This window comes from Rhinolophus sinicus, linkage group LG14 (assembly GCF_036562045.2).
Source record: "Rhinolophus sinicus isolate RSC01 linkage group LG14, ASM3656204v1, whole genome shotgun sequence".
Taxonomy (NCBI): domain Eukaryota; kingdom Metazoa; phylum Chordata; class Mammalia; order Chiroptera; family Rhinolophidae; genus Rhinolophus; species Rhinolophus sinicus.
In genome coordinates this window covers 31,634,781-31,658,426 of record NC_133763.1, presented here as the reverse complement: position 1 = coordinate 31,658,426, position 23,646 = coordinate 31,634,781, and the positions used below count along the sequence as shown (strand labels likewise).

Genomic DNA, 23,646 nt, shown 5'->3' with positions numbered 1-23,646 from the left:
TGAAGAACTGGAAAATCTAAACAGACCGATCACCAGTAACGAAATTGAATCAGTCATCCAAAACCTTCCCAAAAGCAAAAGTCCGGGACCAGATGGCTTCACTAGTGAATTCTACCAAACCTTCAAAGAGGATCTAATAGCAATTCTGCACAAACTCTTCCAAAAATTGAAGAAGAGACAGTACTCCCTAACTCATTTTATGAGGCCAACATTACCCTGATACCAAAACCTGGTAAGGACAGCACAAAAAAGCAAAACTACAGACCAATATCTCTAATGAATACCGATGCAAAAATCCTAAATAAAATTCTAGCAAATCGAATACAACAATGCATTAAAAAGATTATTCATCACGACCAAGTGGGGTTCATCCTCCGGGCACAAGGATGGTTCAACATCCCCAAGTCCATCAATGTGATACATCACATAAACAAAATAAAGGACAAAAATCATATGATTATATCAATTGATGCAGAAAAAGCATTTGACAAGATACAACATCCATTTATGATTAAAACACTTAATAAAATGGGTATAGAAGGAAAATACCTTAACATAATAAAGGCCATATATGACAAGCCCTCTGCTAATCTCATAATTAATGGAGAAAACTGAAGCCCTTTGCTCTACGTTCAGGAACACGACAGGGATGTCCCCTATCACCTCTGCTTTTCAACATAGTGTTAGAAGTCCTTGCCAGAGCAATCAGGCAAGAGAAAGAAATAAAAGGCATCCAAATTGGGAATGAAGAAGTTAAATTATCACTCTTTGCAGATGACATGATGCTATATATAGAAAACCCTAAAGACTCCACCAAAAAGCTATTAGAAACAATCAACGAATACAGTAAAGTTGCTGGCTACAAAATCAACGCACAAAAGTCCATTGCCTTCCTATATACTAACAATGAAATCTCAGAAAAGAAATACAAAAACAATTCCTTTTGCAATTGCAGCAAAAAGAATAAAATACCTAGGAATAAACTTAACCAAGGATGTGAAAGACCTATATGCTGAAAACTATAAGACATTTTTGAAAGAAATTGAAGAAGACACAAAGAAATGGAAAGACATTCCGTGCTCATGGATTGGAAGAATCAACATAGTTAAAATGGCCATATTACCCAAAGCAATATACAGATTCAATGCAATCCCCATCAAAATCCCAATGGCATATTTTAAAGAAATAGAACAAAAAATCATCAGATTTGTTTGGAACCACAAAAGACCCCGAATAGCCAAAGCAATCTTAAGAAAAAAGAACTATAATGGAGGTATCACACTTCCTGACTTTGGCTTGTATTACAGGGCTACAATAATCAAAACAGCATGGTATTGGCAGAAAAACAGACACATAGACCAATGGAATAGAATTGAGAACCCAGAAATAAAACCACATAAATATGGACAGATAATTTTTGACAAAGAAGCTAAAAACATACAATGGAGCAAAGACAGCCTCTTCAATAAATGGTGCTGGGAGAATTGGATAGCCACGTGCAAAAGAATGAAACTGGACTGCTATTTGTCACCATGTACCAAAGTTAATTCAAAATGGATCAAAGACTTAAGCATAAGACCTGACACAATAAACTGCATAGAAGAAAACATAGGTACTAAACTTATGGACCTTGGGTTCAAAGAGCATTTTATGAACTTGACTCCAAAGGCAATGGAAGTAAAAGCTAAAATAAACGAATGGGACTATATGAAACTTAAAAGCTTCTGCACAGCAAAAGAAACCATTGACAAAATAAAGAGGCCACCAACTGAATGGGAGAAGATTTTTGCAAACAGTGCCTCCGATAAGGGGCTAGTATCCAGAATATACAAGGAACTCATGCAACTCAACAACAAAAAAACAAACAACCCAATTGAAAAATGGGCAGAGGACTTGAAGAGACATTTCTCCAAAGAGGACATACAAATGGCAAATAAACATATGAAAAAATGCTCAACATCACTAATCATCAGAGAAATGCAAATAAAAACCACAATGAGATATCACCTCACCCCAGTCAGAATGGCTATCATCAACAAGACAAATAATAACAAATGTTGGAGAGGTTGTGGAGAAAAAGAACCCTCATACACTGTTGGTGGGAATGCAGACTGGTGCAGCCGTTATGGAAGGCAGTGTGGAGGTTCCTCAAAGAATTACGAATAGAATTGCCATATGACCCAGCAATCCCTCTCCTGGGTATCTACCCAAAAAATCTGAAAACATTTAGAGATAAAGACACGTGTGCTCCAATGTTCATTGCAGCTTTGTTTACGGTGGCCAAGACATGGAAACAACCAAAATGTCCTTCGATAGATGAATGGATAAAGAAGTTGTGGTACATATACACAATGGAATACTATTCGGCAGTGAGAAAAGATGATATAGGAACATTTGTGACAACATGGATGGATCTTGAGAGAGTAATGCTGAGCGAAACAAGTCAGGCAGAGAACCATGTGATTTCACTGATATGTGGTATATAAACCAAAAACAACAAAAGAACAAGACAAACAAATGAGAAACAGAAACTCATAGACACGGACAATAGTTTAGTGGTTGCCAGAGGGTAAGGGGGGTGGGGGGGGTGGGGGGGGTGAGGGTAAGGGGGATCGAATATATGGTGATGGAAGAACTGACTCTGGGTGATGAACATACAATGGGATTTATAGATGATGTAATACAGAATTGTACACCTGAAATCTATGTAATTTTACTAACAATTGTCACCCCAATAAATTTAATTAAAAAAAAAAAAAAAAAAAAAAAAAGATTTACTTTCTTTGCAACTTTCAAGTATATAATACAGTCTTATTAACTATAATCACCAAGCTATACATTAAATCCCCAGAACTTATTTATCTTATAACTATAAGTTTATACACTTTCACTAACATCTACCCATTTCTCCCTCCACCCCATGTCCCAGCCCCTGGTCATCTACTCTCTGTTTCTATGAGTTTAGCTTTTTAGATTCCACTTATAAGTGAGATCACACAGTATTTGTTTTTCTCTGTCTTATTTCACTTAGCATAATGCCCTTAAGGTCTGTCCATGTTGTCACAAATGGCAGGATTTCCTTTTTTCTCATGGCTGAATAGTATGCCATTGTGTGTGTGTGTGTGTGTGTGTGTGTGTGTGTGTGTGTGTGGTGTGTGTGTATGTGTGTGTGTATCGTATCTTCTTTATCCATTCATCCAGTGACAGACAGGTTTTTGCTTCCATATCATGGCTATTGTGAATAATACTGCAATGAACATGGGAGTGCATATATCTCAATAACCTGTTTTCATTTCCTTTGGATATACACCCAGCAGTGGGACTGCTAAATCATATGGCAGTTTTATTTTTAATTTTTTGAGGAATCTTCATAATATTTTCCATAGTGGTTGTATCAATTTACATTCCCACCAGCGGTGCCCCATGAGTTCCCTTTTCTCCACATCTTTTTCAAACTTATCTCTTGTCTTTTTTCCCCCCAGTTCTTGGTTTCACTGATTTTTTTCTTTTCTTTTTTTAAGGAGGGCGCAGCCCACAGTGATCAAACTGGCAACCTTGCTGGTAGCACCACACTCTAACTAACTGAGCTAACCAGCCACCGTCTCTTGTCTTTTTGATGACAGACATTCTAAAAGGTGTGAGGTGATACCTCATTGTGTTTTTGAATTGCATTTCCCTGATGATTAGTGATGTTGAACATCTTTTTATGTACCTGTTAGCCATCATATGTCTTTTCTAGAAAGATGTCTACTCAGTTCCTCTGTCCATTTTTTAATTGGGCTTTTTTTTTTTTTTCTATTGAGGTGTGAGTTCTTTATGTATTTTGGGTATTAACTCCTTATCAGATATCTGATTTGCAAATATTTTCTCCCATTCTATAGGTTGCCTTTTCATTTTGTTGTTTCTTTTGCTGTTCAGAAGCTTTTTAATTTGATGTAGTCTCACTTATTAATTTTTTGCTTTTGTTGCTTTTGATTTTGGTGTCGTGCAAAAACTCATTGCCAAGACCAACCCCTACGATTTTTTTCCCCTATGTTTTCTTTTAGCAGTTTTACAGTTTTATTTCCTATGTGTAAGCCTTTAATCCATTTCTAATTAATTCTTGTGAGTGAAGACGGGGTCTAATTTCGTTCTTCTGCATGTAGTTATCCAGTTTTCCCAGCACCATTTATTGAAGAGACTATATTTTTCCCATTGAGTATTCCTGGCTCCCCTGTCAAATATTAGTTGACCATATATGCAAAGGTTGATTTCTGAGCTCTTGATTGTGTTCCATTGGTCTGTGTGTACATTTTTATGTCAGTACCATACTGTTTTGATTACTATACTATTGTGATATAGTTTGAAATCAGGAAGTGTGATACCTCCAGTTTTGTTCTTCTTTCTCAGGATTACTTTGGCTATTCGGGGTCTTTTGTAATTCCACACAAATTTTAGGACTTTTTTTTCTATTTCTGTTAAAAATGCCATTGGAATTTTGATAGAGATTGCACTGAATCTATAGATAGCTTTGGGCAGTATGAACATTTTAACAATATTAATTCTTCTGATCCAGGATATCTTTCCATTTGTTTGTCTTTTCGTCAATTTCTTTCATCAAAATCTTCTAGTTTTCAGTATACATGTCTTTCACCTCCTTGGTTAAACTTATTCCTAGGTATTTTATTGTTTTTGATGCTATCATGAATGGGGTTGCTTTCTTCATTTCTCTTTTAGATATGTCCTTGTTAGTGTATAGAAAATGCAACAGTTTTCTGTACGTTAATTTTGTATCCTGAAATTTTATTGAATTCATTGACTAGTTCTATCCATTTTTTTTGGTAGAGTCTTTAGAGTTTTCTATACTTATATAGGATCATATAATCTCCAAACAAAGACGATTTTACTTATTCCTTTCCAATTTGGATTGCTTTCATTTCTTTTTCACATCTGATTGTTCTGCTAGAACTTCTAGTACTATGTTAAATAGGAGTCATGAGAGTCTGCACCCATGAGTCTGCACCCTTGTTCCTGATCTTAGAGGAAATGCTTTGAATCTTTTGCCATTGAGTATGTTTTAGTTAATGTTTAGTGTTTACAGTATCAGTATATAAATAACATTCACAACTGATCCAAGTAGTAGTGTATTCTTTTTTTTTTTTTTAAGGCGGGCACAGCTCACAGTGGCCCATGTGGGGATTGAACCAGCAACCTTGGTGTTATTAGCACCACGCTGTAACCCCTTGTAGTAGTGTATTCTGATTGCATTTCCTTTCCTGTACAACTTTTGAGTTTTCCTTAAGTAATAATAATTTCACATTTCCCATTTGCTTGATTTTCTATAGGCTACACCAAAGTATAAATCTTTTCTCCACATGTTCAAATATATCTGGTATTCTCTCGGTTTCCTTTTTTTTTCTTGGAGACCTCCCTCCTGGAGCCCACTGCTCTCCTGCTCTACATTGGACTGGATGTTCCCTATACCTGCTGCATAGCTACCCTCCCGGGAAGTCCCTTCTCTTCTTCTCTGGATTGGAGCCCATTCCTTGAAACTCATATTTCCCTCTCCGGCTTTCTCATTCATTAAATAGAGAACATCTTTCCCCAAAAATAACGTAGGGAGGGAAATCTTTTGAAATGATCCATGCCTGAACGTGATTTCATTTGCCTTTGCTGATAGTATGAGTAGGTCTAGAATTCTACATTGGAAGTCATCTTGTCTTAAAATTTTGACAGTCTTGAGGGTTCTGGTCAAGATGGCGCAGTAGGTAAACACTGTGCTTACCTTCTCTCATGACTACATCAAAATTTCAACTAAACTACAAAACTACCATCATTGAGAATCGCCTAAAACCTTGCTGAACTGAAACCCTACAACTAAGGACTTGCACAAGAAGCCATCTCGAGACTGGTAGGAGAGGCAGAGACAGAGAACGGGCTGGCCACCACACCCGCATGTGACCATTAAAAATTGTGAGGGATATTTGGCTGTGGAGGTTTCCCCCAGAGGAGCGAGAGGTTCCAGCCCCACCCCAGTCCAGGGTTCCAGTGCTCAGGAGAGAAGTCCCCATAATTTCTGGTTGTGAAAAACAGCGGAGATTGTGACTGAGTGAGACAGAGGGCGGCTGGAGTCCTAGACTCTCCTCTTAAAGGGACCATGCAAGGACTTACTCACTGACAGAATCAGTGGCTCTGAGAGAGCTCCAGTGCTAGGGCAGCAGCTGGAAAGGTGGCAGGGACATATGGTTGGGAACTGAGTTGTCTGGCATGGCACGGGAGCTGGAGGGGCAGCTTTATCCTGGATGCAAGAGCTGGCAAAAGCTATTGTTTTTTTGTTGAGCCCTCCCCTTTCCCAGCACGCAGATGCAGGCACTGTCATATCTTGACTCTCCATTAAGCTGGCTAACGCTGTTCATTCTCCACACCCTGGTGATTCAAGACTGTACCCCACCCAACTTTTGTGCACACTCAAGCTGCTCTCAGTAGCTTTTTCGTACAAACTGCCTGCCTTATCTCAGGCTGCAGACTTTTCTAAGGTCTCTCAAAGGTTCACGGAACCCAGACAAGCAGCAGCTGACCTGAGTATGTCCTGTACCTCTGGCTGAGCAGCCCTAAGCTCAGCACTAGCGGCAGCTGGCCTTGGTATACAGTTTGGCCTCTCAAGGCACATTCAAGCACAGCACAGGTGGCAGCCAACTGTGGATTTCTTTGTGGCTCCTGCTGAGTGGCCCTGAGTGGGGCATGGGCTGTGGCAGAACTTAACCTACAGTGGATCCACTCCCAGGTGGCCGTGGGGCTGACGCACCCAGTGTCCAGGTTTGAAAAAGATGGAGTATCACCTGGCCTCCTCCAAGGACAATACACACAAGGTGCAGATTGGGTAGGCACCAGAGCCCTGCTGAAGCAGATGCTGCTCTGTAGGGTCGGCCCTGCACAACAATTCGTCCACTGTAGTCACAGCCAGTCCTCACAACCAGTGAGCAGGAGGGTATATCCTTCCCATTGACCCATTGATATGCAAATAGCAACCAAGGCTCAACTACAAGAGGAGGGCACACACAACCCACACAAGGGACACAACTGGAGTGCGTGGCTCAAGTGACCAGAAAGACTGCGCCTCTGGGCCACACAGCACACCTACTACATAAGGCCACTCTACTAAGACTGGGAGACATAGCAGCCCTACCTAATACATGGAAACAAACACAGGAAGGTAGCCAAAATGAGGAGACAAACAAACATGTCCAAAATAAAAACAGAACAAAGCTCCAAGAAAAGAACTACACAAAATGGAGACAATCAATCTACCAGATGCAGAATACCAAACACTGGTTATAAGGATGTTCAATTTTCTCAGGGAGAACTTCAGCAAAGAAATAGAAAAACATAAAAATAGAAATAAAAAACATGAAAAGGAACCAGTCAGAAATAAAGACTACAATAACAGAAATGAAGAATACATTACAGGAAATCAACAGTAGATTAGATGAAGCAGAGGACTGAACCAGTGATGTAGAAGATAAAGTAGCAGAAAACACCCAATCAGAACAGCAAAAACAAAAAAGAATCCAAAACATTAAGGAGAATTTAAGGGATCTCTGGGACAACCTCATGCATACCAATATACGCATTATAGGGATACCAGAAGGATAAGAGCAAGGAATTGAAAACCTATTTGAAGAAATAATGACAGAAAACTTCCTTAACCTAGTGAAGCAAATAGATATACAAGCCCAGGCAGCGCAGAGAGTCCAAACAAGATGAACCCAAAGAGGCCAGCATCAAGACACATCATAATTAAAATGCCAAAGGTTAAAGACAAAGAGAGAATCTTCAAAGCAGCAAGAGAAAAGCAGATAGTTATCTATAAGGGAGCTCCCATAAGACTGTCAGATGATTTCTCAACAGAAACTTTGCAGGTCAGAAGGGATTGGCAGGAAATATTCAAAGTGATGAAAAGTAAGGACCTACAACCAAGATTACTCTACCCAGCAAAGTTATCATTTATAATCAAAGGACAGATAAAGAGCTTCCCAGACAAGAAAAAGCTAAAGGAGTTCATCACCACCAAATCAGTATTACAAGGAATCTTAGAGGGACTTCTTTACGATGAAAAAATAAAATAAAATATATGAACAAAATGGCAATAACTACATACCTATCAACAATTACTTTCAATGTAAATGGATTAAATGCTCCCATCAAAAGATGGGGGGCTGAATGGATAAGAAAACAAGAAAGACCCTTACCTATGCTGCCTACAAGAGACATACTTCAGATTGTAAGACACACACAGCCTGAAAGTAAGGGGATGGAAAAGATATTTCATGAAAATGGAAACAAACAAACAAAAAACTGGGGTAGCAATACATATACCAGACAAAATAGACTTTAAAACAAAGACTATAACAAGAGACAATGAAGGATCTAGTAATCTCACTTCTGGGTATTTATCCAAACAAACCCAAAATGCTACTTTGAGGGGATGTGCTCATCCATATGTTCATTGAGGCATTATTTACATAAGCCAAGATATGAAGGCAACTTGGGTGTCCCGGAATGGATGAATGGATAAAGAAGAGGTGGTACATATATACAATGGAATATTACTCAGCTGTTAAAAAAAAAAGGAAATCTTGCCATCTGTGACAACATGGATGAACCTAGAGGGTACTGTGCTGAGTGTAATAAGTCAGACAGCAAAAGACAAATGTCATATGATTTCATTTATGAGTGGAATCTAAAGAACAAAATAAACAAACAAAACAGAAACAAATTCATAGATACAGAGAACATTTTGATGGCTGCCAGATAGGAGGCGGGATGAGGATAGGTGAAAAGAGGAAGGGATTAAGAAATACAAATTGGTTGTTACACAGTACTCATGGGGATGTAGGGTATAATATAAGGAATATACGTGTAGTCAGTAATATTGTAATAACTACATATGGTGCAGATGGATACTAGATTTGTTGGGGTGATAGATAAGAGGGAGTTAGGGGCAGGGTGAAAAAGCTGAAGGGATTAAGAAGTACAAATTGGTAGTTACAAAATAGTCATGAGGATGTAAAATATAGGTAATATAATCAATAACATGGTAATAACTATGTATAGTGCCAGGTAGTACTAGTCAAGGGGATCACTTCCTAAATTATATAAATGTCTAACACACTTGAAACTAATATAAAATAATATTGAATGTCAACTCTAATTGAAAACTTTAAAAAGGGGGGAAGATCAATAATATTGTGATACTGTGGTACAGTGTTAGATGGTTGCTGGACTTATCACTTCTTTAACAAAGGAAATATAATCAATAATGTGATAACAAGTCTGTATAATTCTAGATGGGTACTGTTGAATAACTATGATGTACACCTGAAACTAATATAATATTGTATGTTAATTATGTTTTAATACAAATCTTAAAAGAAGTATTTTGACAGCCTTGCTCCACTGTCTTCTTGATTCAGAGTTGCTATTGAACATCAGATCCTACTTTAGTTCTTGATCCTTTGCCTGTGATCTGTTTTTCCCTCTAGACGCTTCTAGCATCTTCTCTTTACTCAAGTCCTACAGCTCTGGGAAGTGTTCTTTGATAATTTCCTCCCTTCTTTTTTGTTTGTCCTCTATTTCTGGAACTCATATTAGTCAGATTAGCTGACTCTCCTAAATTTATCCTCTAACTTTTTATCCTTCTTCTCCTATTTTCCATCTCTTTGTGTTTTTGGTTCTATGTCCAAGAAGAGTTCTTCAATTTTATATTTTAATCCTTTAATAGAAAATTTTCACTTGTACAATCATGTTTCTAATTACTAAAAGGTCTTTTTCATTCCTTTGCTATTCCTTTTTTGTTGTTGTTGTTCTTATTTTATGGATACAGTATGTCTTTGCGTTCGCTGAGGATATTATAGTGGTTTTATTTTTTATGTGTGTAGTTTTCTTCTGCTGCCTGCATTGTCTCTGTTTTCCCTAAATTCCTTTTCTTTTGTTCACTTGATTTTTCTTTCACTAGAGGTTCTCTTCAAATGTTTAATAATCACTGGTTATCCGTCCATATTTAAGAATGAAGCACTAAAGAGTGAACTGGAAGCTCTGTGGGATGGTTCACTGTTGACTAGTTGGGTTTCACTGTCTGGTTCCGAATAAGGAATCAGGCCATTTCATTGGGGGACCCCATACGGCACTATCTGGAGGTCTTCACTTTGGATTAGACAATTTCTTCAAAGAAGAATCCTCTGATCTCCTGCCTTGGGGATATCAACCTGGTTGTCAACATCCTGGGAGCTAAGCTGTGGAATGTGGGTTGGTGAAGGTGGTAGTGAGGTGTCCTCACTATTGGGTAGTTAGACTCTCATTTATTCCCCCTTCTTTCATTACAGAGCCTCACCCCAGCCTCAGCTGTGCTAGATATCCCAAGTCCAGACTGTCTCTGGTTTCCCTCTCTAGAAAGCAAAGCTTCCATCTCCTAGTGGTGTGGAGGGGACCTAGGGCCTAACTGCTCCTTAGGAAGACTTAACTAATCTTCAGAAGTTCGTTTTACATGTGAATTCTTGAGCCTTTCTAGGGTTTTGTGGCTCAAAGCAGCCTGCATCTTATTTTCACCTCCTTTTCCACTCAACATACATAGGCCTTTTTTTTTTTAGCTTTCTCCAGTCTGTTCAGAGTCATCACTTACCCTCACCCATCCTCTCTTCAGTTTTCAACATTTGGTTGATGTTTCTTATTTGTTGTCATTATCTCTGTTTTTCACTGTCCTTGTGTGTTTATACCTTTTTCATTCTTTCATGTTTTTGGTGGGGAGTTGGAGTAGAAGGAGGGGTTATGAGATACATGCATATGCTCCCTTGGAAGTCCAAACCAAAAGCCCTATTGAAAATGCTTTGGTTTTGTGATTCTAAGGTAATACCAAATCACTGCTGTCAGACAGCTGTTACCTGCTGGCCACTTTGGTTAGAATAATCTTTGCTCCCCTACTCAGGAGCAGGCAGCACACACCACACACCTCCCACCCCTCAGAGGTTCTCAATGCCAAGGGCTACAGCCCCTCCTGTGGAGTCTCTAATAACAGAGGCTCCAAACAGCACCACTGTATTAAAACCCAGTGCCCTTTATAGGCAGGCGGTAACTGCTTGATGGTATGAATCATCCCTGGTTGATTTTCTTACCCTAGGAACACTCGAGTTCATCTGCTCATTTGGTCTCAGAGATTAGAGGAGTAAACTTTCTGTTCTGAGTCCAACCCTGTCATTGTCCTGGCCATGCTCTTCTTGCCTGAGGCTTTATCACTGCCAGGTGGAGAGTCACAAGCTCACAAAAGAGTAAAGGGTTGAGGGTGTGTGTGTGCTTGTGTGTGCCCTCAATTATTTTGTGAGGTAATGGGGTATAAACTCTGACAGCATGAGGATTAGGGAAAAAGAAAATCTCGTTGACATGTGATTTTCCAAGTTCTTTCCATGTGTAACATATCATTTAATACAGCTCTGATGTGACCTCACTTCCTGATTCAGCTCTACTTGCTGAACTTATTCAGAGGCAACACACTGAGTTAAGAGACGCAGAAAGGAAAACATACAGTCCCTGCCCTCAAGATGTTCATACATTAGTGGGGATGACAACACACAAGTCATAGCTTGCGTTACTGTTCCTCATAGGACTTATTACCCGATACATAGTACATTTACTCATGGATTCCCTCTTTCCTCACTCTAGGTCCTTTGTCTTGCTCACTGCTGTGTCTCTAGTACCCAGTGCACACAGCAGTCACGCAGTTATTATTTACTGAAAGGATGAAGAAATAAAAATGCAAAGAAAATGAAGAAGACATATCTAAGCATACCTGGGGAATTGATGGGAGATTTTCTAAGAAATACAATACTCAAAACACTTCTTGAAGGATGGCTAGCTTTCCAAGTAGTCTGGGGTAGAAAGCTGGAGTGAGAGTTGGAAGAGGAGGGGATTCTGGACAAAGATCACAGCAAGTGCAAAGACAGAGACGTTCATGGAAAGTGCTTTCCTTTGCACCTTCCCAAAGGGACCACCAACTTCTGAAAAGCAGAAGCTGTTTCAAATCTCTCTTGTGCAAGCTCCTTCTGCCTATCCTAGGACAGGTCTGGTACACCAGCTGGCTTTTTGAAATAAATTCCATTATCTTCTATAATAGATCTCTAGTAACTAAAAACATAAAATAAAACAAAAATGTTTTCTTTTAAACTGAGTTCTCTAATAAGCCAGGCAGAGCAAAGAATAAACCACAAAGCTGAAGCTAGCAGTAGACATTCCTTAGTTGGCATTAATTCCTACTACAAGGAACATATATGGCCCTTATTTGCAAAGCAAACCTCTGGTCCCATCTCAGCCCCCTAGCATCCTTGTGAGGCAACCTGGGGAAAGCATCACTTTTCCATTGCAAAAATGAGAAAAGGGAACCACAGCGGACTGACATACAAAGAAGGCCAAAGACAGGCTGGATCCTTGTGGGAAACCCTCTGTCCGGCCCTGCTGCACACTTTCTGAGCACGGCCCTTTGCCTGTCTTAAGCGTGCCAAGTACATCCCTGTGTTACTTCTTCTAACTGAAGCACAGACTGGAAGGAAATCGCCCCACCCCCACCTCCACCAAATGGGCCTTTTCCATTGTTCAGACTCTGGGGCTTCCAGACCACCTTAGTGACAACTGGGGGCAATCAGATCACATAAGCTCTTTCCAACCTGCCAATTGCACCTGCTAGATTTTCAAGGTTATTAGGGTTTTCACATATTCCCACTGGATTTTAGTAGTTCCTGTCATGTTGCTGGTAGCAGACAAGGACTAATAAATCTCATTGTTGGGGGCCTTAAAATGCTTTACTTAAAAAATTCCCAGAGAAGCCAGAATTTCTCAACTAGTTCAAAGACTGATTTACAGTCATTAAACAAACAGATCATCTGGACAAAAGTTATCAACTTAAGTTCACTTTTTCTGTATTTTTTTTTTCTTTTTACACATTAAAATACTAATTCATTCAACCATTTGACACAGTAAAAAATTCACAGCTGTTTATCCACTGAGGACTCCCCGACATGACATTGGGCACAGACTAAAGAGGGAGCCTGTCTTCACTGTAACTGCCTGGGAGGGCATGAAATGAGACGATCAGCTGCTGTGCCCATGTCTCTCCCCACCCAGATCACCTGCATCTTTGCCTGAGCCTTGAGAGTGGCTCCCAGGCTCTCTAAGCATCACTGGGGCATCTCCTGAGACAAAATGATGTGAAACAAAGGGATGCAGCTGCTGACCTGCCCTGGCCCAAGCTATTGCTCTGACACTGGGTAAAAAGGCCTTTGAAGACAAAAGGAGTTTTGTGTACCAGGGTTAGCCCACAAGTAAATGGAAAGGAGACTCAGGTGACCTGAATGGATGCCACTCTGGTTTTTATAAACCCCAACCCCAGGGAGGCAGAAAGGTGGTCACTGTGTGAAGTGTAAAATCAGCTTGCTCATTGATACTGCTGTTAGTCCTGGCAGCCACTTTTCTATTCTGCCCCTCTATTCCTCTCGCTCTTGATCATTTTGCTCCTTCCACTGACAGAGAAATACTATATTTTAATACATGACCCCTGAGGTGGCTCTAGAAAGACGTGCTACCTTCAGCCCACATAGTAGCCTACCGTCTCCCTACCCCCCTTGCTCTCAGTCCTGGAGGGAAGCTATTTAATGCACCCTAGGCCCTGTGCCCAGCTAGGACCTAAGAGGGGAGGCCTAGAGGAGCACCATGCTGAAAACTCACCCCTAAGTCTGCCTTGAGGTCTGTTCCTTTCTGACTGCACCCCCAACTCTCAGGACTGGCCCTCTCCTTGTCCTCTGTGTTTGGTCGTGAAGTTCCTGAATCCCCTTTTGCCTTTCTCTGTGTTTTCTGATCTGGCAATTTCCAGTCCAACTTCTGAGAAGCCTTCTCCAACTTGTTCTGGCGCTCTTGTGGCTCCCCAAATGTCTCCTATCCTGATGTTCATCAGCCTTTGCCATGAGCACATTTTTAACTGTCAGTCTGTTCTGCTCAACTCTGTGCTGTGGTGAGCGATGGCCACTGTCCCCCAGTGCCTCGCTCAGGACCTCATCCCCACAGTGCTCACCTCACTTTCGTGAATTAAAGAACGAATGAAGGACTGTGCCCTGCTCCAAAGCATGCACATCATGGTTTAGCCAGAGACAACTTCCTTCACCCCATAGGGACAGTGGGTGGGCGTCCTGCCCTGCCACCTGCTGCCACACCTCACTCCCAGCCACTCTGGTTTCAACCTCTGGCCCTGCAGCCACAGGCCCCAAATACCTCACTGTGGATATGGCCCTGTCCACTAGCCAACTGCTGTGGTCACAGTACTGCTTCCTCTTGAACAAACAAATCTGAGGAGGCCTAATGTTGACTTCTTAGCTTTGTATCCCCGACACAGGAAAATGTGCAGTGGGGGAAAGATTACAGGCTCTATTCTAGAGCCCTGGAGTCAGAGAGCCATCACACTTCCCAGCTGGATGACCCTCAGCAAATGACGCTCAGAACCTCAATTTTCTTGCCTATACGTTGAGCATAACAACACACACACTGAAAGGGGATTGTGATGCTTATAACACATTATAACTAGGGTTTGGCCAATGGGGTGTAAGTGGAAGTGCTGTTATGACTGCTGGGTGGGGGTGAAGGAGGGAGGAACATGCTCATCTTCCTCCCTGCCACCTTCCTAAAGGCTAGATAAGGCCTGCTTGTTGGAGCCCGAGTGTCCATTTCAGCTACGAGGTGGAAGAAAGTGGTAGAGGCTGTGGAACAAGAGAGAAAGTACCTGGGACCTTGACCTCTGGAGAACTATGCTGGCGTGGGGTCTCCTTGTGGATTTCATTAATGTGAGAGAGAAATTACCTTATATTTTGTTTAAGCCCCTGTTTTGAGTTTTCTATCATTCAGACAAGCCTCATCCTGATTGATTACAGTCCTGTACCTGTCTGACCAGGGTTCCTTCCTGGATCGTTATCAGAAGTTCACTGCAGGCCTCCAGCAAGCTTCCAGAGACCCCGCAACAGAAGAGACTGCCCCTATAGCGTCTCTGAAGCTGGAAATACGGGCTTCTAAGGGCTGTGTCTTGCAGAGAGCCTGCTGGCCATCTTGAAGTATCTCTGAGAGGTCAGTTTACTCCCAAGGAGAGGGAAGAGAATGCAGTTCACTAAGAACCTGCTACACAGCAAGTGTTCTAACATACGTGATTAGAGCTAAACTTGATAAATCACTAAGGAGTCACATTAGCCTTGTTGATTTGACATCTGCTGTGGTTCTTAATGGCCTGGTGACAGTTTCAAACAGCACCTTACGCTTTGTACTCACATCAGAGTGTGAATCTGGGCCTTAACCAAATCAAATGTAGGAGTTAGAGAAGATCTAGAGCAGTGCCACTCAAAGTGTGGTCCACAGACTGGACACCTGTCCTCACACTGTGGTTCCCAGCCTGCAGTGAGACAAGGAGCTTGTACTGGAATGTACATCAACTGTATCACTAAGCCCACTGTTTCTTTCTGCTGACATTGTTTTTGCACAGTAAGACTTTCTCGATGAAGGAAGCAATGAGTGATATACATTCTGGCCTAAGCTCCTTCTCTGGTTTGAGACAGCACTTTGAATAGCACAGCTCTAGAATGTGACTTTGAAAATATGGAGATACTTAGTCCTACCTCAAACCAAGTGAATCAGAATCTCTGAGGGTGGGGCCCAAGCACCTGTATTCTAGTAAAACACCATAGCTGATTCTGAGGAATGTCTGGTAGAAGCCCACGGTACAGAGATGACAGGAGGATGGAGGATACAGCGCCATCTTCTCAGCAGCAAACGAACTTCAGCCTGGGCTTGCTTTAACTTTAGCTGGCTCTATTACGCACAACGACAGTTTATTATGGCCTTTCCAGGGTTCTTCTTCATCACCTACTAATTTGATAGGAATTGGTAAATTACCTTGGATAAAGCTTAAATCCAAAAGAGACATTTGATAAGATTCTTTCTGTAGACTCTTTAAAAATATTGTCATTTTTTTCCTAAAGCTCTTTCAGTCCTTACTGAATTTAATCTCTCGTGAAACACAAATCCAGCTTTTTAAAAGCCAACACAAAAGAGGAAAAAGAATTTTCCTGACTTCCATTATAACAGGGACCCAAGCACTGTCACTGCTGTCATCAGACACCTCTAGTCCACAAGAGGTCCCTATAAAAAATGGCGATGGTTCCAAAATGGTGAGGGTTTCTGTTTCTGACTCCGAGGTGAAGCCCACTGCCCTTACCTGCAGTCCCCAGGCTCAGGAGCACAGCCACCCAGAGGACCCAGAAGAAGACGAGGATTGCACATGTCCACAGTGGCTGGAACAGCAGGAAAGGAGAGCTGCTAATGGCTTTATTTGTGACCCAGAGAAGTTCAACTGCCAATTTCTTCTTCTTTTTTAGGACAAAAATCAAGACAAGCAGAACTGCCTGGTGAGAAAGGGATAAAATAGTGAAGAACTGAGAAGAGCATAAAACAAACCCTAATATTGTACTGATAGCGCAACAAACAGTTCTTTTAAGATAGCTACTCACTGCTTTTATTATCACTGATCAGATAAATTCTCAAACACAAATTGAGCATCTACTAAATGCTGGTTCCCAGGCTGGATTCTGCAGCTCTAGTAACAGTGAACAGGATGTAATCCATGCCCTAGAGGAGCCTGCAATCTGGTTAGAGAGCAAGAGAAAATGCAAAGAAAATGAGAATAGGTCCTCCAGGGTCAGGGAACAGTCTTCTATCCATCCTCCCACCTCAACACCTGAGCTACTCAGGAAACGCTGAAGGACTGCAAAAGGCAGGGGACACAAGCATGAGGGAGAAGGACAGTGATTATGCCTTAAAGAAACTTCTGTGACTTCGTCTCTCCTGTCCTTAGCTCCCTGCATATAAACATCACATTAAAGAAACAGACGACCTTTGTCCCCACATTCTGGCCCAGCCACTGCCATCTCTCTCATTCTGTGCACTGGCAAGTTTCTTCAAGGAGGGGCCTTGCCACAGGGGCCAAGCCTCAACTTCACTCTTCTGGGCTCAAAGCTGCAAAGTGCTGCATTTCAGCCTGTGCTCCTAGGCTGATGCTCTGAGCGAAGCTTTAATGCCATATACCCAGTTTTCTTCATTATCACTAGCAGTTATAGTGAAGCCATTTCAATACCATTCACAGCAGCCTCCATCTTCCCAGACCAACATTTTCAAATTGATTTACAAGGCATCTGCTGGGAACTCAGAAGGCAGGAACATATCCCCACCCAAGTGGTCTTGGTAGCAGATAAGGATCTTCTCAGGATTTAGGACACTAGCTGAGACTCTCGGGGTCTCTGCTGGGCTCCAACACGTGGGGAGGGCATGGGGAGAGGAGAAATGGGGGCTCCAAGGTGAGAATGAAGGGATGAGGGTTAGGGAGGTGACGTTCCTTCTGCTTCTTTTCCTCTCTTGCTAATGTGGGTTTTCTCCTCTCATTCCCTTGCCTGGGAAAGCAGGAGCAAGGAGTGGGGAGTAAGGGAAGAAGAGGAGCAGCTGACATCTCCTCTTTCCCCTTGGAGACCAGCAAGTGCTAGGGACAGGGAGTGGTCCCTGACGAGGGGACGTAATCTGGCTTTCTCTCCCTGTCCTCCTTCCCTCACTTTGTGCAAGGGTTTGAGGAGCCAAGACTGGGCTAGCAGGGGGAAGCTGGCAGGCAGTGGTTTCCCTGGGCATGGCTGTCCTCTTGCTCCATAGCCTGCCCAGCTCCTCGGTCTCTGGTCTCAAGCCAGTGAGCTCTGGGGGAGGAGGGGGGGCGCTCTCTGGTGGGAATTCAAGCTTCCCACCAGATGCCCCCTTGAGAAGAGGGAACGCCATACCCCTGTGGGCAAGCTTGTAGTACTATGCCCATTTGACAGATGAGGAGACTGAGGCCTAAGAAGCCAAGTCATTTCTCCAAGGTCACAGATTGAGGTGTGGATTTGAATGTAGACCCGAGATTGCAAAGGCTGGGATCTTTCGCGATGCACCATGTCATGGTATTCCTTGTTTTGTAATTCACCTTATCATGGGACATGTGCTATCTGTGTGTTGTGTCTTGCCGGCTCCATTGCGTAGTGCACGGCTCTGTTCACAGTAGGGCTCAGTAAATGGTGATGACAATGAAGAGTCTAGGGCTTTTATGAGAATAAGCTCATCCAGCGACATGTGTGCCAAATGAGTGTGTGTGAGCTCTGGTTCAGTTCTATCCTCTGTACCAGCCAGGGGTTGGTCCTCACAGACACAGGTGAAAACAGCCCCTCTCTGCCCTCACAGCCTCCTCTTTTACTCACCTGACACGTGGTGAGGAGGAAAATTCACCTCGGACCCTGGCATTTGGGTGGCCATTAAAGGTTCAGTGTATGAAGACAAAGGAAGCACTATGGAGGACTCAGGGAGTAGAGGGGCTCTCTCCACAACTCCCAGCCCTACTCCTCCCCTGAGGCCCAGCAGCCCCAGCACCTGGCCTGGGGTACAGGGGCCCTTTTTCCCCAGCCTCCTTCATAGGACCTGGCTCAGCTATGGGCTGGTCCTTGCCTGAGGCTGGACAAATCCGGTGCTTTACCTCATCACACACTTGCTCCCTGAGCACAGTTTTTGTGAATAACACAGACCTAAACTCACTAGAAAGGAGGAAAAGTGAAGAATGTACTACACATGGGAGCTGAAGGGTTTCCTTAGGAGAGATCTGAGTTGTGAGAGAATCTGTTTGCTGACAGAATGAATGGGCTTCTGGAAACTCCTGATGAGTGCTCCTCCACAAAACAGTAAGCAACGCTAGCAAAGGTGATCACGGGTCCCCTGAATTCACCTCCAGACCCTCGCCAGGGTCCTCGTGATTCCAGCACTTCTGATACTACCTGGGGAGTGATGAACCACCCTCCCCCCACAACCATATCTGCTGCCTCAACAATACTCTGTTGGCCTGTTTTCAACCAGAGAGTTCACTGGGAGACAGCAGGTTCTTGGAACACCAAAATAACCCAGCAGCCTGCAGGTTTGGAAACAAAGGGCTCTCTGTGCTCGAGGGCAGTGTGAGCTGTCACACCCTGAGAGAGCAGAGCATCCATCCTCACAAACAGGAAACAGGAACTGTTTTAAGTCTGCCCCCTCTCCACCTTACAGTGTCCACCTTACAGCCACTTGGGATAAAAATGGTTCTTCTATCTTCAAGGACAATAAATCAGCACAAGTAACAAATCAAACTCTGAGAGATGGTAGAAATGACTTGGAAAGAAGGAAGACATCTTTTTTCTCTTTTTTTGAATGTTTTTATGTATCCCCATGAAGGAATCTCAAATAAAACCTGAACTATGTGTGTCCATTCACTACATGAATATAGACGCACACTATGAGGTGAAATAATATCACATTCGAGCTGTTTCTGTTTAAAGTCCAATTATTTGGATTTCAGAGCTCTGCCTGGCTACTTGACCTCTTACTGGCAGCACGTTTCTTACTGTGAGAACTGTAGATACAACAGCAAACCCCAGCAAGCACGTCATATTTTCCCTTTCTGTGTCCAATGCTATGCTGAGGTCATTGGTGTAGTCATAATACAGCCACCATAAGACACCGCAGACAACTGGAAAGCAAAACACTGTGGGGCTCAGCACCTGCCATCAGGTAACCACCCCCTTCACCCCCATCCCAATATGTGGGACCATACACCGGGTTGCCAGGCTCAGGCAGTAGGTCCCAAATCCCTAGGCTTTACAGCAAGACGAGCTCTCTGAAGGAGCTAGACAGGGCCAGGGCAGCCCCTAACTCCCACCCCCCACTCCAGATCTGGAGTAGATTCTTATCTTTGGGAGATGCAGTGTGTTGACCCCAGAATACAGGTGTGTCCCATCAGCCCAGCCCACAGGTTGGGTCTGGGTGTGAGCAGGGAGGAAACGGCACCAACAGGATGGTGATAGGAACAGCATTGGAGTCCAAAGTCTAAAACTTCCAAACGAGCTCTGCTGGTGACAACTCCTACAAGAGACTAGAAATGGGGTTGGCACCTATAAAAACGGGCAGACACCTTAAATTGCAAATGCTCTGCATTCAGGCACTGCCACCTATGCCATATACAGTGACTGGGAAGGTCACAGTTGTCTTTACTAGTTGTAGATGGGAAAGCATCCCTCACCAGCTGCAGTGCAGGTACTCCAGCCCAGGCGCACTGTGTACCTGTGAGCTGTGAGGTCTGAAGTGGCTGAGGGCACAGCTGATTAATGGGGGAATGAAACACTATGGCTGTACCAATAACTAAAAACTCAACTACCCCACACCAGTTAGTAAATAGCTGCTGCCTTGAGCCTCCTCCATGTCCCTGCCTCTTGGACTACCTCTCCCCACCTTTCTTGGATGGGCCCCAAATCCAACAATGAATAGGGAAACAGTGGGCACAGGAGAGGGTTTCCAGGGACCCAGCTCAGGGCCTACACATCTTCAGATGGGTCATAGCCTTTGCATGACAATGTCGGCACCCACATGTCAGTGGGTGATGTGCAAATTCAGAAGAAATCCTTTAAGAGGCTTCCAACAGGCATTGGAATTGTCTTTTAACTGTATGGATAGCAGGTCACTCAAGTGGCAGGCATGTCTCAGAGGGCATAGTGTAGAAGACACAACAGACTGGGCGTTAACTCTGCCATCACCTATGAGACGTAAGCTACTCCCCTTGCCCTCCCTGGGCCTGTCTTCTCATATGTAACCTGGCGGGGTTGGATAAAAAGACTCTAATATCCCTTTTAGCTCAAAAATGGCAACTTTTAAGTTCTATTCTTAACAGAAAGCCTTTTCTATTAATCAAAAAGAAATAAATCAAGTGGAAATACTTACACACAGTCCCAAAATAACCAATGCAATGAAAGTGTGAACCAGAAGGGTGGTGATGAATCGGAAGGTGAACACCATGGCCAAAGACAAGCCTGAAAAGTTAAGCAAAACGGAAACTACAGCAACCAAGGTGTGAAAGAGATAATGCCTAAACTCTCCAGAAGAGTGAGGGCTGAAGCGTAGATGAGTTCAGTCGCTACTATAAGCCAGCTTCTGAAAGTGCAAGCATTCTTCTTGAATTTAAAAAAAAAAAAAAAAAAATTTAAGCATGTTTTATTCCCAAATATTCAAAACATTTTTTTCTTTCAAGTCCTAATGAACCGTTTAAAATTTTTTATCATACTTAACTCTTTTAACTTCTTCCTGGGCTTATGTAAAGCTCTCACTTTTGGGTGGCCAGATGGCTCAGTTGGTTGGAGAGCCTGCTCTTAACAAGGTTACTGGTTCAACTCCAGCATGGGATGGTGGGCTGTGCTCCCGCCACCCCCCGCAACTAGAATAGCCATTGGACTTGGAGCTGACCTGTGCTCTCCACAACTAGATTGAAGGACAACAATTTGACTTGGAGCTGATGGGTCCTGGGTAGGGTTTCTGGGTGGGAATTCCCACCTGTTCTCAGGAATTTTTCTCGCTTTCCTGTTCCCGAATCCCAAGATATAAACTCTTTTCTGTTCTCCACGATGAATCATTTCCACAAAGTGATGGCCAATACTACCAACCACCTGGGTTCAAGGAGCCAATTTTCCCGATTTCCCGACCAACTTTTCTCAGGATTCAGGAACAGGAAAGCAAAAAAATTCACGAGAATAGGCGGGAATTCCCTCCTAGAAACCCTAGTCCTGGGAAAAACACACGGTTCCCCAATAAAGTCCTGGAAATACACACTGTTCCCCTTCCCCAATACAATCTTTAAAAAAAACCAAAAACCAAAAACCAAAAAACCTCTCACTTTAAGTGTTTTCAGATATTCTTATTAAATAGGAAAGATTAATGCCTTTAAAAATGAAAAATTTAAGATTCCAATTATATGGCAAGCTATGTAAAAAATCTGCATATTATTGTCCAATATTTGGGTTTTTAAGTTTATAAATTTATTCTAAGTATTATAGCGAATTTATAAATACTAGTTTACTTTGTTTTTCTGAGTAAGAAATCAGGATTACATATAGCTCTTTCAGTGCAGTGGTTAAGAACATGGGTTTGGAATCAGATCTGAGTTGAGTCTCACCTCAGCTACCTACTCTACTAGGTGTGTGACCTTGGCCAAGTCACTTAGCCTCTCCAAGCCTCAGGTTTCCTTTCTTGCAAAAGGCAATAGGATTATGCTAAGGTTTGAATGAATGACTTAAGAGTATGGGCGGCCAGTTCGCTCATTTGGTTAGGGCGTGGTGCTCTTAACAAGGTTGCTGGTTCGATCCTCACATGGGCCACTGTAAGCTGTGCCCTCCACAACTAGATTGAAACAACTACTTGACTTGGAGCTGATGGGTCCTGGGAAAACACACACACAAAAAAAAGTAAGAACAATGCCTAGCCCATTTGAGTCATAAGAACTCTGGTGACCAGTTAAGCATCCCAAGCATTCAGGAATTAGTAATATTTTGGTACTGAAATTATGGAAAACTCAATTTGTAAACTGGCAAAATCATGTTCATATCTGACCAAAGAGTTTCTTTCAACCCAGAGGTTGGGAGGCAGCCAGTGTAGAAAGGGGTAGGTAACAGGCTAGTATTATTGCCCACAGCAGCAGAGTGTATCAACTTACTCAAAGAGAAAGTCAACTCTTAAAGGGGCTCATCAAGCTGAAACATAGAAAATGGGAAGTCAAAGGGTTAAGAAGTGGGTAGCTATTTCCACAAAGGCCCGGAAGAGGCATGTCCTGGCTCAAGGCCTTGACCTGCCCACAACCCAAACCAGGGATGCTCCTTGGAAGAGTTGGACACATCATGCCATTGCCGTCTGATGCTATTTGACCTGGATGCACAACTCGTCCCACTGTTCACTAAGCGGCCTTCTGATCCAGCTCGCCTACAGGAAGGTCGGAAGCCATGTGTTTCTGGTCCCTCTGACAGCTGTACTTTTCATGGCCAGACTGGCATTCTGCTTTGCACATCCATCTTTATGCAGAGCTTAGGACCAGGCACTAGAACATGGTCACTATATTACAGCACCCCCACCTCATGAAGCCTCTTGGCAGAGAACCAGCTGGTCTTCCCCCAATTATATTGTCCCCTCTCCCACTTGAACCTGAAACATTGAAAATACATCTATAAAGAAAATATACACAGTGAAGTTTTATATTTAAGAAGTTAATTTACATTGTACAATATACATAAGTGCAAGAAACTTTGGCAATTCATAAATCATCACGAAATAAAATTAACTGAAACTTACCTAATGAGAGGATACACAGGCCAAGGATTGTGTCTGTTCCTGACATTATTCCACGTAGAATTCGATGGAGAGTGTCAACATCATTTACCAAAACAGATGCAAACAGAGAATAGCCTTCCGGTGTTTGAGGGATGCATCGATTAAACAAGGGAAAAGACTTGCTAAAAATAAAAGATTGAATGGTAAAGAGGTTTAACTACTTATCTTTAAAAAACATGTTTATTTAAAATTCTCAACAACCAAGAAAGCATAAGATACGCAGTAATAAAAAAAGGTTTATCACCCTGTGTGCAAAGTACCTCTTAGAAAGCCAGGCAACTGTGCTGCTACAGTGACTAGCTGATGCTCTGGATGGGAAATGATTATGGGCGCTCCTAGAAACCAGACACCTGAATT

The 23,646-nt window shown here is 42.6% G+C and overlaps 1 protein-coding gene across 1 annotated transcript in view; it reads right to left on the bottom strand.

Moving 5' to 3' along the window:
* SLC44A3 (solute carrier family 44 member 3) overlaps window positions 1-23,646 on the bottom strand; it is an 89,208-nt gene that overhangs the window by 48,556 nt on the left and 17,006 nt on the right. The window contains 5 exon segments of the mRNA XM_074318628.1: window positions 15,328-15,448; window positions 16,271-16,457; window positions 19,491-19,630; window positions 20,862-20,948; window positions 23,251-23,411. Of these exon segments, the coding sequence (XP_074174729.1) occupies window positions 15,328-15,448; window positions 16,271-16,457; window positions 19,491-19,630; window positions 20,862-20,948; window positions 23,251-23,411 (696 nt within the window).